General features: G+C 47.7%; 1 protein-coding gene across 5 annotated transcripts in view; it reads right to left on the reverse strand.

Moving 5' to 3' along the window:
- LOC125956355 (small conductance calcium-activated potassium channel protein) overlaps nt 1-12,563 on the reverse strand; it is a 139,657-nt gene that overhangs the window by 33,693 nt on the left and 93,401 nt on the right. For all 5 annotated transcript variants that reach the window (XM_049688124.1, XM_049688123.1, XM_049688126.1 and 2 more), the window contains 2 exons: nt 9,128-9,264; nt 8,783-9,011 (listed from right to left, as the gene is read on the reverse strand). In XM_049688124.1, the coding sequence (XP_049544081.1) occupies nt 8,783-9,011; nt 9,128-9,264 (366 nt within the window). The remainder of the gene's footprint in view (nt 1-8,782; nt 9,012-9,127; nt 9,265-12,563) is intronic.

Consider the following 12,563-nt stretch of genomic DNA (forward strand, 5'->3'; position numbering starts at 1 on the left):
GTACGCACTGAAAGCAGAGTGTCCGGAACCAGGAAGTGCAGATCAGTTTGAAGGGAAATCGTGAAAGGGGTTTCATCGAATCATTTAAAATAATTTCTATTGTACGCTGCTGACGGCGTTGTGCGTCGTCGTCATGGCTTATTGTTTCAGGCGACTAGAATTGATTGAACTAGGACTGATTGAATGATTAATTTATGGACGCTGATGCGTCGCCATTATTCCCAACCTCAGGTAATGAGAATCGGTGGATGTAGTATTCAATTTGAATGAGAACACATTGCAAAAGGTGACGGTTACTGTTGGATTAATGCAAACATTGTACCTCGTCATATTGTGTTCAAGTTTATACCAACAAGGAGAAGGCGTAATAAGTCTTTGATTTTTTTTTCATAACTTATATGCTCTGTACAAACGCATGACACTCTTATTGACGCCATAGATCGATTTGAATTCAACTCTTCTGTTTGTTTAAAATTAAAAATTCCATTAAACAATATTGAACGCAGCAGGCTGTCCACAAAAAACGAAACTAATCGCATTTGTATTCCATAAATACCATTAGCATTCCCTGTTCATTATTCATAATGTTCATAATCATGTTACAACCTCGAAAATGAGAAAAACTCGTGTTGAGTGTCAAGCCTGGGGCTATCCAAATCAATCGCTTGCAACGCAATGTGCATCAGCGTGTACTCGCAAAGCATGATTTGCATAATGTATCGATGGAAATGCACCGCTTAGACAAATATTGCATTCCGCTTTGTGAAACAGCTCAACCATCCATCAACGGGCGGAGGACCGAGTTGTGCCAAAAATAATACATATTCATAATTTGTATCTCATTGGCGAGATCGAAGGCGATATCATTCGACCGACACCTTCCGCAAAAACGAATCACCCTTCACCCGCCATCCGGTAAATGCGCATTAGTAAATGATGATTTGCAGCATCATTCACCGCGGCACCGCTGTGCCGATTGTACCGATCAGGCACAACTGATATGATTACGATCCATCCGCACTAACGCGTGTGGCCATCGAATGGGGTGCTGCCGGTTATTTATCACCCTCCAATGGCCACGCCCCAGTGAATGAGGTAGCTTCTTGTGATGTGGAATGCTCGGCACGTAAAAGCGGCCCACGGATGCGGAGCGAAATTTAAAATTCACCTCATGATGAATCCCCTATGATTATGAAATGTATGATGTGCCGTTTGCCGGATATTTACTCTTCCATCCTAAGAGTGCTGAGCTCGTGGGTCGGAACAACGAACTGCCGCGGGTGCACCAACATCTGGGCGGATGTTTATTATTGTTTTCCCTGCCGATGGATGGAGTCGCGGCTCGTTTGGTCTCTCTCACTCAGGCTCTGGTGCAGCTAAACATCACCAACGACCAGTTATGAGTGTAAACCATCGTAATCGTCCGTCCACCCGTGTGTATGTGTGTGTGTCCGTATGTCCGGACAATACAACGCTCGTTCGCTCGTCTAATTGGTGCTAGTTTATAAATAATGTCGGAGGAAAACTAGAGCGTGAGACCGGTAGAGAGCAGGGCAAAGAACCCGACACCTTACGCTAATCAACCCGATCGAGTGCCAAGGAATCATGCATCATCCAGCCAGGGCCGGGCCGGGCCCGGCCGGGTGAGTTCAAGCGCCATCGCTCGGCAAAGTGGCCACACACCATTCCGCTTTACCGTACGAGTCCGATGGCGTGCGTGTTGAAGTGTCTATGATGTCTATTTCCGTCCGCTCTGTTCACTACAACCGTCTCGGCAGCGGCTCTTAGGTCCATGCACGAAGCGGCTTAGGCTTGGCGCTGTTATGTTGTGCCCCCCGTTCCGCTATCCAACCCCAATGCAATCAACACACCAGCAGCACAACCGGAAGGCCGCCTCGGAAGTCTGGTGGCGTAATTGAAATTTCAATATTTCCTTCCCTTTAGACACTATGGGATTATGTTGTGCGCTGCTGCTTATACCCACAGTACGTTGCCTTGTGCTGTGCATTGTTTCAAGTAAGTTTGAGTTTATTGTTGTAATAATGTACATGTTTATCGAGATCTTGTTCAAGCAAAGAGCGGCTTTATATAAAATACGGAATGAGAATCGAAGTTTAATTGAATACTAAATCTATCATAATTTAAGCGAACCATCGGAGTAATTAAATGTCAATGTTCGTTTGCTGCACCGTACATTAGCAATCCCCATCGGTGCACCTTTGCCATAGTGCACCGCAGACATTGGTTCGTGACAAGGAATCATTCCAAGCCACGGTCCATTGAGCGATGCACCCGATAGCAGTTGGCGCACCCGTTGCATCGTTTCCTCCTGCTGGCTACATAAACAATGAAACCCATCTAGGGGACTAAGGAAAGGGGCGAAAGGAACCCCGGTGGCACATAAATATCCTTTTTGCATATTTTATTCCGCCACTATTCGGTCGACCAGAAGCAATAGAAACACATTTATCACAACCATTTATTCTATTATCATATTTCCCACTGTGTTTAGGGATGTCTGTGTGTGTGTGTGTGTGCAATAAGAGGATCTTGGGGCGCTAGCTCCCGGTGACCCAGTTGGCCAAAACTGCATTACATTACACGATGCAGTGCTGGTCGGATGCGCCAGATCGAGTGCACCGAATGAGACAGCCAATCAGTTCCATGCCCTCTTTTTCTCATTCTTTATCGGTTCCTTTTGCTCTTAGACAAACCCAAGGAAAAGAGCGACAGAGAGAGAGAGAGAGAGAGCGGTTTCAAGATGAATCTATTGTATCATTATTCTGGCACTTTTTGCGGCCATCATCCGGGTGCTGGCGGGGCGGGTTCCGTTTGCACACCGCGGGGTCCTTCAAGAAATGTGCATCCAGGGCGTACTGCCTGTAGTGGATGGTAAAGTGCAAAAGTGCTCATCTAGCGGGCTGACGGTGATGTAGGGAGCGCAGTTATGATGAGTGATGTTGAAGTTACCTCACCAGCTGCTGCTGCTGCTGCTGTTGTTGTTGTTATTGTTGTTGTTATGTTCCATCAGACACCATCCCCTAGGTTTAACACCCATCTCACACTCGGGATTAATGAACCGGGCATCCATTGTGTTGTGCTGAGGCGTCCGGTGGTGTGCGGTGTGCACTCTTGACGGTTAGTTAATGTGCTTTAGTTGCTGTGACGGATACTTTGAAATTTAACGAAGCAGCAACTCAAGCTCGGTTGGCTTCCGATGAGGAAAGTGCATGAGTTAGACAGTTTAAAGCCGAACAGCGCCTAACGACGTCAAACGACGGTGACTTCAAACCCCCATCTTTCTTTTCCTGGTTTATCCGTACTCATATTGCGCACCGGAATCGGATTGTAAACGCGCCTTTTGTTTCCATTCCATATTGCGCCTGATGCGCCTATCGATCGTAAGATGGTTGGATGGGTACATGATTTTCGTGCAACATTCCAGCAGGGATGCTGGACGACCAGTCGGGTTTTTGGAAGGCATCCCGATGCCCAACCCAAAAGGATAACATTGGTACGGGGCGCGTGCGGTCAAGGCCGGGTCGCGCCGGCTCGTAAATTCTCCTAATGGATGACTGCAGCTGTCGCGCGCGCGTTTCGTGTTGTGTTTTGCGGGGTTGTTGCAGTCAATCGATTCGATTTTCACTCCGCCACTTCGTGATTGTTGGGGCCCCTTGGGGTGTGTTGTTTGTGCGATTGTTTCATAAAATTATTTGTTCTATTTTTTGGGTCATTTCACTTACACTCACACTCACAACAGAACAGTTCCTGGCTGACAGTGCCATAAATCTCTAGTGATTTATATTGCTTTAAGAAGTTAATTCTCTTTCTCGCTTTCAGTCGACTTCAAGAAGTGTCAAGTTCACCGAACCCCGGTGTCTGTTTTATGATAATGTCCCCTTTTGAAAACCAGCATGCGTGAAAGTGGATTTTGATTTATCTGCCTGTCAATCATTGCTTCGAAATGGCGAAGCAGTCCCATCTGGGCGTCTATTTTGGGGCCGCAATAATGGCCAAACCTCATCACATATGCGGCCCTCGTGGTGCAATTTTATGAGAAACGTGCCGCAGAACAATTTGAGCCTGACAGTCATGCTGGAATGCTGGGCAGCCATTCGTTTTCTAAAACAGACTTTGAAACAATGTATAATGTGTCTTTCCAGTGCCCGCAGTCGCTCGCTGAAGCAGCATGACACCGGCGGAAAATTAGCCAACAAGAGCCTTATGTTTCGTCTTACCTACAACCGCGAGAACGAAAAAGAAATACCGAGCAGTACTAGACGAGTGCCCGGCCCGGCGATTTATTGCTCAAAAGTTGGTCCTAGGAGTTGCGGTCCTTCTTCCCGGTTAAATTGAAAACCGAGCAAACAGGCAAACCTGGGGCCAGCAATAATAGACCGATGATGATGATGATGATGGTGTTGGCGATGGCTCGATCTAAATCACGAAATCGACCCGTAATGGGACTTTGCAGAAAGCTACAGCTCTGCTACATTTTAATGCCGCTTTCCGAATTTCGCTTCGATGCTTCTTGTGTGCAACGCCCGAACGTCCGAGCCGCATTATATCGATCGGCGTTTGAGCGTAGGAAAGGCGGCGGAGTAGCTGGCAGAAAGAGATGGGAAGGAAATGGTGCGCTTTTCCGCGATAGCAAAAATGTTTCGATTTAATTTCGCAAAAGTGTTGACAAACCGAGCATGAATGCAGAGTTCGACCGAGAAGTCGATAAATTTGTGCCACGACACGCCACACCACGCGGTGTTTCATAATGGAATTCGGGAGGATTGGCTGGGGTGGACGTTTGAAGGAAGAGACTGTCGAGGAATTTCGGGAATACGAGAACGGTTTCGGTGTGCCGTGGCGTGTCGCCGGCATGCATTAACCAGTGGAGTCAGTGTCGCGTTCTGCAATTCAACACCGTTTGACATCGCGTTAACGATGCGTAAAATGCTCGCGTAATCAGCAGCGGCAGCATTCGCTCGAAAGCCACACAGGAAGCGGGATGACGTTGTGTGCGTATGTGTGTGTGTGTGTGGGACTTGCCGTGACCCTGGCAAGAATGCTCGCTGAGGCAAATGAAAATGGGAGGGGGGAAATTAATTTAACTTTCCACTGCACTGGGAAATGGTGCTGGAAGTGATAATTAATTCGTGTCGATGATATATCGTTTACATGTCGGGAAGGATTTCTGTATTTCCTTTTATTTCGGTTTTCGCTCCTGCCGATCCGATTCCGGAATAATAAGGTTGACAATGCACCATCAACAGCATAAGCTGGCACTATTTATGATAATCATTTTCGATTCTACTCGCTCCATACAACGCGCATACGAAGGAGCATAAATATGTTTAAAATTTCATGATACCGTTATTTCATGTGCAATTGTTGCTACCCCATTCCCTCGTGGCTTAGTACGTGAGGCGATCGTGTGTGTTCACAAACACACGATGCACCAGACACACGCTGGTGTCGGTGACACGGGCGAGCATGTACTTAGACTTAGTCGCATCGATCGCGGTACCGCATCCCGGTGATGTCACATTCTCGTTCCCGCCTCACCGCCTGCCTGCTGCACGAGATGCTGCAACACGCTTATGCATTATTGATGCAGCTCGAAAGCTGGGAACGGGGTACCGTCCGGTTCGATGTTAAATAAATTGAATTTAACGCACGATTTGCTCCGCTGTCTACTCCTCGGAGTGCATCGTGTGCTGGGCGTTTTGCAGCGCTGCAGCTTAAAAGTGTGCCATGATTTAATTGTGCTCGAGCATCGCAAACAGTTTCATACAACTTTGATCATAGCACTCGGCGCCGTCGACAAACGAACGAACGACGTGCAACACGTGTGCGGTGGCGTTCGGTCTTGCTGTCTCTAAAGTGACATTCGATTGAATATTAAACGTTTTTGGCGGGCGCATTAGGAACCGTGTGGCGTACGCATCCGTAATTCGCTGTCTCACCACGTTAGGGCAGCGTTGCCGGGGCGACTAAATGGGATTAGTTGGCCGATTGGCATGCTGACCAGGTGTTGCTGCAGAGTATGGATATGTTTATAGAAGCTCTTCCCTTGAATCTGCCAATTGGCAATTGAATGACTCTCAGTGGTTGGAGATTAATTCACCGATGATAGCGCGATAACGAACGAAGGGAAACAAACATCAGTTGGTTCTGTTTGGTGGTGGCACGATAGCGCTAAGAGAATGACAGACGACGTACCAACCCCAAATGGAGCTTGTGTTAAGTATTTAAATGCTTTGCAGTTATCTTTTCGATACGCTTTTGACTCAAACGTGAGCAAATGCAGATGTAACGACGGATCACGGTACCAGCTGTTCATTACATCCGGTAAATGAACTCTAGCATCCTAGGCTAGGATTACATTTCATCCCCAAGTGTGTCGCTTCCATTTTGTCGCAAATAGACAGTAGTGGAAAGCGATGAAAATGGATACATCTGATGTCCAACTTTTGATTGCGTTGTGCTTGGTGAACGATTTGAAATCCTTCAAAACAATCTAGGAGCACATCTGCACCATTCAAACGGTCCAGACGGTACCGTGTTGCCGTGACGACTTCAAACGACGACGACACCGGAGCCTTTTCTTTCGATTTTTGCTGGCGAAGGTGCCAAGGTGGGCTTCTGCCGGACCGGAAAGCTGTAGTTAAGCCGGTGTGCTCCGGCCCGTCGGTGGCCGTGAAATAATCGTATACTTTTACGACGGACAAAGTTTGCCTCCACTTCCTTTCTTTTGTATGTGTGTGTATGTGTATGTCTGCTCCAGAGCAGCTAGTTCGGACATGGCCGGTTTATGGCCCTTTCTTTTGCTGCTTTTTTTGTAGGTTGTTTCGACCACAGCCAGCCTCACGGACCGGAGTAATTGTCCCAAGTCCATTCCCGTGTGACCCGGTGAGAGGCTCAGATTTCGGTTTCGACAACTGCGGAGGACCACGTAGGAGTCGGTCGTGCTCTTTGGGGTTTCACTTCGAGTTTTCCCCCCAACTCAAGTCGCTTACTGGAAATAGTAGTTTCGCTTGTCAGCAAAAAACCATCCGTTTTCGGTCCCCGAGTGCTTCAAAATGCATTTCAGAGGGGGAGAGGAGAGAGAGAGAGAGAGAGAGAGAGTGGCAGGCTATTTGTACGACATAAAACATACTGCTTTTGGAGAGGGAGAATTTTACAAAAGGAGTGGATTAGTCATTTTGTTTACGACGCGCAACTTATCACGCTCCGAGGTTGGTCAATCTTCTCGGCCGGACCCGGAAACGGAGCCTACATAAACCGGAGATGACATCAGCTTTTTCATCATTCCATATTGTTTAAGGTAAGCAGTTGGTGCAGCACTTTTACAGCTAGTGCAGAAGCCAGCGGCCATGGTAACTGCGGTGACTGGATGAATCAAATCGCGACCAGCGGTTCTCGCGGACGCACACAGTTGGTATTATGCTTCGTCGAAACGATGGCTTTCACTTAACATGGCAAATCGTTTTCACTCATGCTAAATTCATGGTCCCCACCGTTCGTTCGTTCGTTCGTTCGTCGGTTGTGCACGCCCGGGTTCTCAGTCCGGGACCGGTCTCCGGGACGATACGAATGAAGCAATAAAAGTCATACCAGAATCGGTAATGGCTTTCATTGCCGGTGGTTTGGCACCGTGTGATGTGGTGAGAATGGTGCAAAATTTAAAGTTTTCTAAGTTCACTCATCGCCTCCAGCAGCGCCACGGCTTGTGTGTGTGTGTGTCCCTGGCGTATCTGTCTGGCTGGCTGTTGGAACCTTAACACTAATCCGCTGCTACGATCCGACACCGATCAGTCGCATATGGATTATGTATGTTGGGTGGTTGTGGTGTACCGGTGTTTGGCAGCTATCACGGACTGTGTGTATGTGTGAGAATGTTCGTTTTGTTCCGATAAAGTTTTTATGACATGCTCGACGTTAGACGGTGCTGGCGGAGCGAGCGGTGAAACCAGGACCGATTATCGGACAAATGATTTTGCAAATGGCGTTGTAAAAAGGAAATTTGCATTCCGGCTCTTGCCATTTTTTCTTTTGTCGTCATTTCCGAGCGGGAAAGCTGTGTCGATGGGGCAATGCGACGACGTGGTTTAACCGTTGTAGAAGTGTCATATCATGATGTAGTGAAAAGGGAGCCCAAGAGCCGCGAGTCTCTTTTATAGCGGCTGTCAGATAGCCAGGATTCATGTGCGTTGTAGCGAAAATTTATTTTGATTTCGCGTCGCGATGGTTCGTGTTTTGACGTTTTGAACTTCAAATACTAGATACATTTAGCTTTGGAATTTTAAGCAAGTTTTTTTAGAGCTAAAAATTTCCCCATCACAGTAAGCGATGATTACGAGGAATTCTAAATTTTGTCATCCAAATGATTGAATGATTCACTGTTCAATGAAACAGCGATTATCCTGCACAAAATACCGACACTATCCATGTTAAACATGTAAAACAAACTCATAATCGGTTACGAGGATTTTGCATCAAACTATAATGCATCCTTCTCGTAACGTTTTTCAATTACTAACTTCTTCTCGCGTAAAAACTGTTATAAATGTAATTTTCATACAGCTTCTCTCATGATACCACGATGTGATGCACAAGGTTAGCAACGTAGTTCATAGCAAATTCATGTCGAAGAGAAGGTTACCACGATGAGAGCATAGTTTTAATGAGGTTTATGATTATGCAGAAAAAATTAAGAGGATTAAATGTACGCTATTCCAACATGAGCATGTTGGATGCGGCTGCAACAGCCGCAAGGGTAACTCACCTTAGTATATACACCAGCGCTACTCAATTCGTTCTCTATCACCATCACAATAATGCCGAACATTCCCATGACGAGGGCGTAATCACTGATGCGCTTCCGCTTCTCGAACAGCGCTTTCCGTCGCCCTAACCGGTAGCCGACATTCGGTTTGTGCTTCTGACCGGGCCCACCTTGTATCGTGCCGGGACCTTTGCAGACGCCGCCACCCAGGCCTCGCTCCTCCATGTACCTGTATCGTGTGTGCGCGCGGCAAGAGTGTGTGAAAGAGAGAAAGTGTTTGTAGTATCAGGATCGTTGGAACATTTTCGAAGGAAATTATCCCAAGTCCTGATGATTACTACTCACCTGGGATACTCTGAGTGTACGCCCACGAGCGCGATGCCGGCTTCTTCTGTGCATGCAGCCGATACTGTTTCCCGATTACCGGCGCACGGTGTCTTCATCGAGCCGGGAATCGACAACGTGGACACAGGCTTTCGGAGCTGCGATCGCGAGAACGGTTGAAGGTAGGAAGAGAGAAAGGATTTAAGGGAACCGATTAGTAACGTGCACCGGGGTACTCAATTTATGTTGCCTCCTCTAGGAGACCTTTACTGGGGTGATGATACGAAATATGCGTGTGACTAAATGTGTGAAGAGAGAAAGATGCGCCGCTGATACTACCACAAAAGCAAGCAACTCATATCTCGTGGTGACAGGCGTGACTAGGGCTAGAGCGCTAGTGCGATCTGTTTGCGTACTGTTTTTCCATGGGGATTGCGATTGCCGAACATAAAATGCTACTCCCGGAGGGAGCGTCTACCACAAATTGCGCGAATGCGTGAGAGAATGGATGCAGTTTGCTAAACAACCAAAACTAAAGCGCTACTACTACCAAAAAACAGGACGCTAAAGGGTGCTAAACTCTCTATCTATAAGCGATAATGATATGCTGCGTAACGAAGAGACATAAGAATCCCGGAAAGATGTCGCTGTCGGTTGTGCCATTGAAAGCACACCATGCAGTGGTTTGTGGTGGACCGGGTTAGCGGCATACTCCAACACGGATGTGGATTACATGGTAGAACCATCGCACCATCGTACCGTGGAAACCCGTAGTTCGTGGTTTATTGAGCACCACCACCGGAGTCACACCAGGAGTGAGGTGAACCTTTTTATCATTTCCATCGTTTCTCTCCGGTCGCCGCACCGCCACCGGTTGTGGGTGCAACGGTTGGTTGCTGCTGCTGCTGCAGCAATCAGCAACCGCACACCATCCGTCATCGGCACCATCGGTGGTACGCCATCGTGAACCACAGCAGTTGTGGTTATTCCCATTTGTTTCCCCTTTGCTTTCCCTTACTTCGAAGGTTTTATTTCAATTTACGCTGTTACGGTTTAAGGTTGTTCCACATCGAGCCGAAACCAGTTGCGTGCCTGGGACACGCTCGCGGTTTTATGCGTTCATGAAACGTTTTCCAAGAAAGTGCCAGTGAGATGAGATGCACACAGAAAACAGGAAATTAAGTTTACGATATTACGCTGGTGGAAACAGCGGCAATTATGTGCGAATGGTGGCTATAAAATGTTATGCAAGAGGTGCGTTATGATCAGTGTAGCCATGGCCTAGGTCGAAGGTGAACTCCTTATCTTCGATCACACTTAAGCCTGACAAATAGCAAAAGCAGGTGCATTACCAATTCCATTCAAATCAGCGTTTTACAAAGCGAAAGAACGTGTCGCTCGCGATTGTGGATGAAAAGCATGTTGGTGTGTGCGTGTGTGCGCGTGTGTTTATGATCGCGAGTGCTCCGGGGGTTAAGTTGAGAAGATTTATCGCGACAAAGCTAAAACCGAACCGAACCGACAGGCGTGCAGGCGTGATTCTCGCGTTATTGTGGATGATATATGGCAATGATTAGCGAAGCAACTGAGCTACGGAATGGCAACTATGTGACCTATGTGGTCCTAAGCTATGCCGGCTATGCCCTAGCGCTGGCTCATGCAAATGGGAACTACTCGAGAGCTTGAGCTCGATCTACGAATTGAGATTTATGGTTCGCCGGTTACCGAGCGACCGGGAGTCTGTTTAATACATTTTTGGAGGCAGGCTTTTCATCCCCTTCCCGGTCGGGGGAGGCAGTTACATTCTGCAAGAAAGAACCTTTAAATTAGTTGGAATATATTGCAGTTGAAACATTCTGCGGCGCCAAAGGGCCAAGCGAAACTTTTCGTTATCTCACGGTGGTGCCAAAGGGAACGTGCTACAAGAGTTTGATTCAATTAACGTGCAACCATTCATCAATGTAACGAGGAAACATCGCATAACATCAGCCTGATTTCCGTCGAATGGGCTACAGTTTATCGTAACACACACTCTCTTTCTCTCACACAAAGACACGAACATACACATTACACTTCAGACGCGCTTAATATTGATAGCGAACGATTAGAGAGGAACCGACGTTGTTTTGGGGCTGGGCGGAAAACCCAATGGATTGAGTCAGCAACGTTTCGCCCAAGAAGTTTCGCCCATTTTCTGTCCATGTTTGTGGCTTCCTCTATTCCCACACCTCTCTCCCTCCACCACCGTAATGTGCCCGTGTAAATCTCGGTAAGAAATAAACTACGAAATGGACCGATCCTTACTCGTTACTGGTACCGGAAGCGTGGAAAGGGATTGGGGTTTGGAATTTATATTGAAATTCCTTCGGTTCGGGAAATGACGGACTGGCCGCCGGGAGGGATAGCGGAGGAGGAGGAGAATAGTATGTTGCCCACAAGTGTGTGTGTTTGTGTCAAGATGCCTTTTTTTGCCGGCAGGATCCCGGTGACACCGGTGTGCCAGCCACTCGCTTGTTTGTTGATGTCCTGGTGTGTTGTCGGGCGTTGTTTTCGGGGCCGATTCGCCGCCCACTTGTTTGTTTCTTGTGTTATTTTGAGTTAGAGGAGGGTTCACAGTGTGTGTGTGTGTTAAGTTAGTATGGAAATACCATCGTCAGCAATGTTGTGGCGCAGCTTGTTGTTATTGTAATTGAGCGCGCGTTGTGGTGGTGGAGGTGGTGGTGGAAGCAGTGTGAGGCCTAGGAATGCTTGCTGAGTCCGCGCTTCATACGGACATGCGGAAGCCTCATAAGAAAGGACCCCCTCCCCGGAATAGGACCGGCAACCCCATTCCAAGGTGCTACCATTCGTTTCAATTATTATCTAGCCGCACTTGGTATGACCTTCTCCGCCATGCTGCAACATTGTATGCCCTCGCTTTGCTTTGGGGCCCTGAATTCAGCGCCAGAAGCACTGTTTCTCTTGTTTGCTGTTGCTGGTTTGCGCAGAACGCAGATGAGCTTTGCCGCAAGACGAGCTTCGAGACGAATGGTTTCACTTGAGAAGGATGCCAGCCATCAATCTCACCGGCCTCGAGCCTCATGTGATGGCCTCATGGTGTACAGAGTGTGTACCGTGTGTGCCACGTTGCTGTTGTTGTTGTTTCGCAGACGCTTCCTCAATGGGTACGCAATCTACATACGTAACAACGATGAGGAGCGTGGTCTCGTGTTGGTTGCCACCCTTTTCGGGGGCGCCCAAAGCACGCTTGGCTTGCACGGCTCCTCCCGAATGCTGTTTCCGCGTCGGAATCCGGGGAGCAATTGTTGTAACACGCAGCGTCTGTTCGTCGTTATTTTTGTTTTGCCGAGGCATGCAATCAGTGCCGGGTGGCGGAATGCTTCCTTTTATTTGCTTGACTTAATGAAATAAATACTTGATTAAATTGTTGCTGGTAAAAATGGCAACTCCGGCGAAC

Source organism: Anopheles darlingi, chromosome 3 (assembly GCF_943734745.1).
Source record: "Anopheles darlingi chromosome 3, idAnoDarlMG_H_01, whole genome shotgun sequence".
Taxonomy (NCBI): Eukaryota; Metazoa; Arthropoda; class Insecta; order Diptera; family Culicidae; genus Anopheles; species Anopheles darlingi.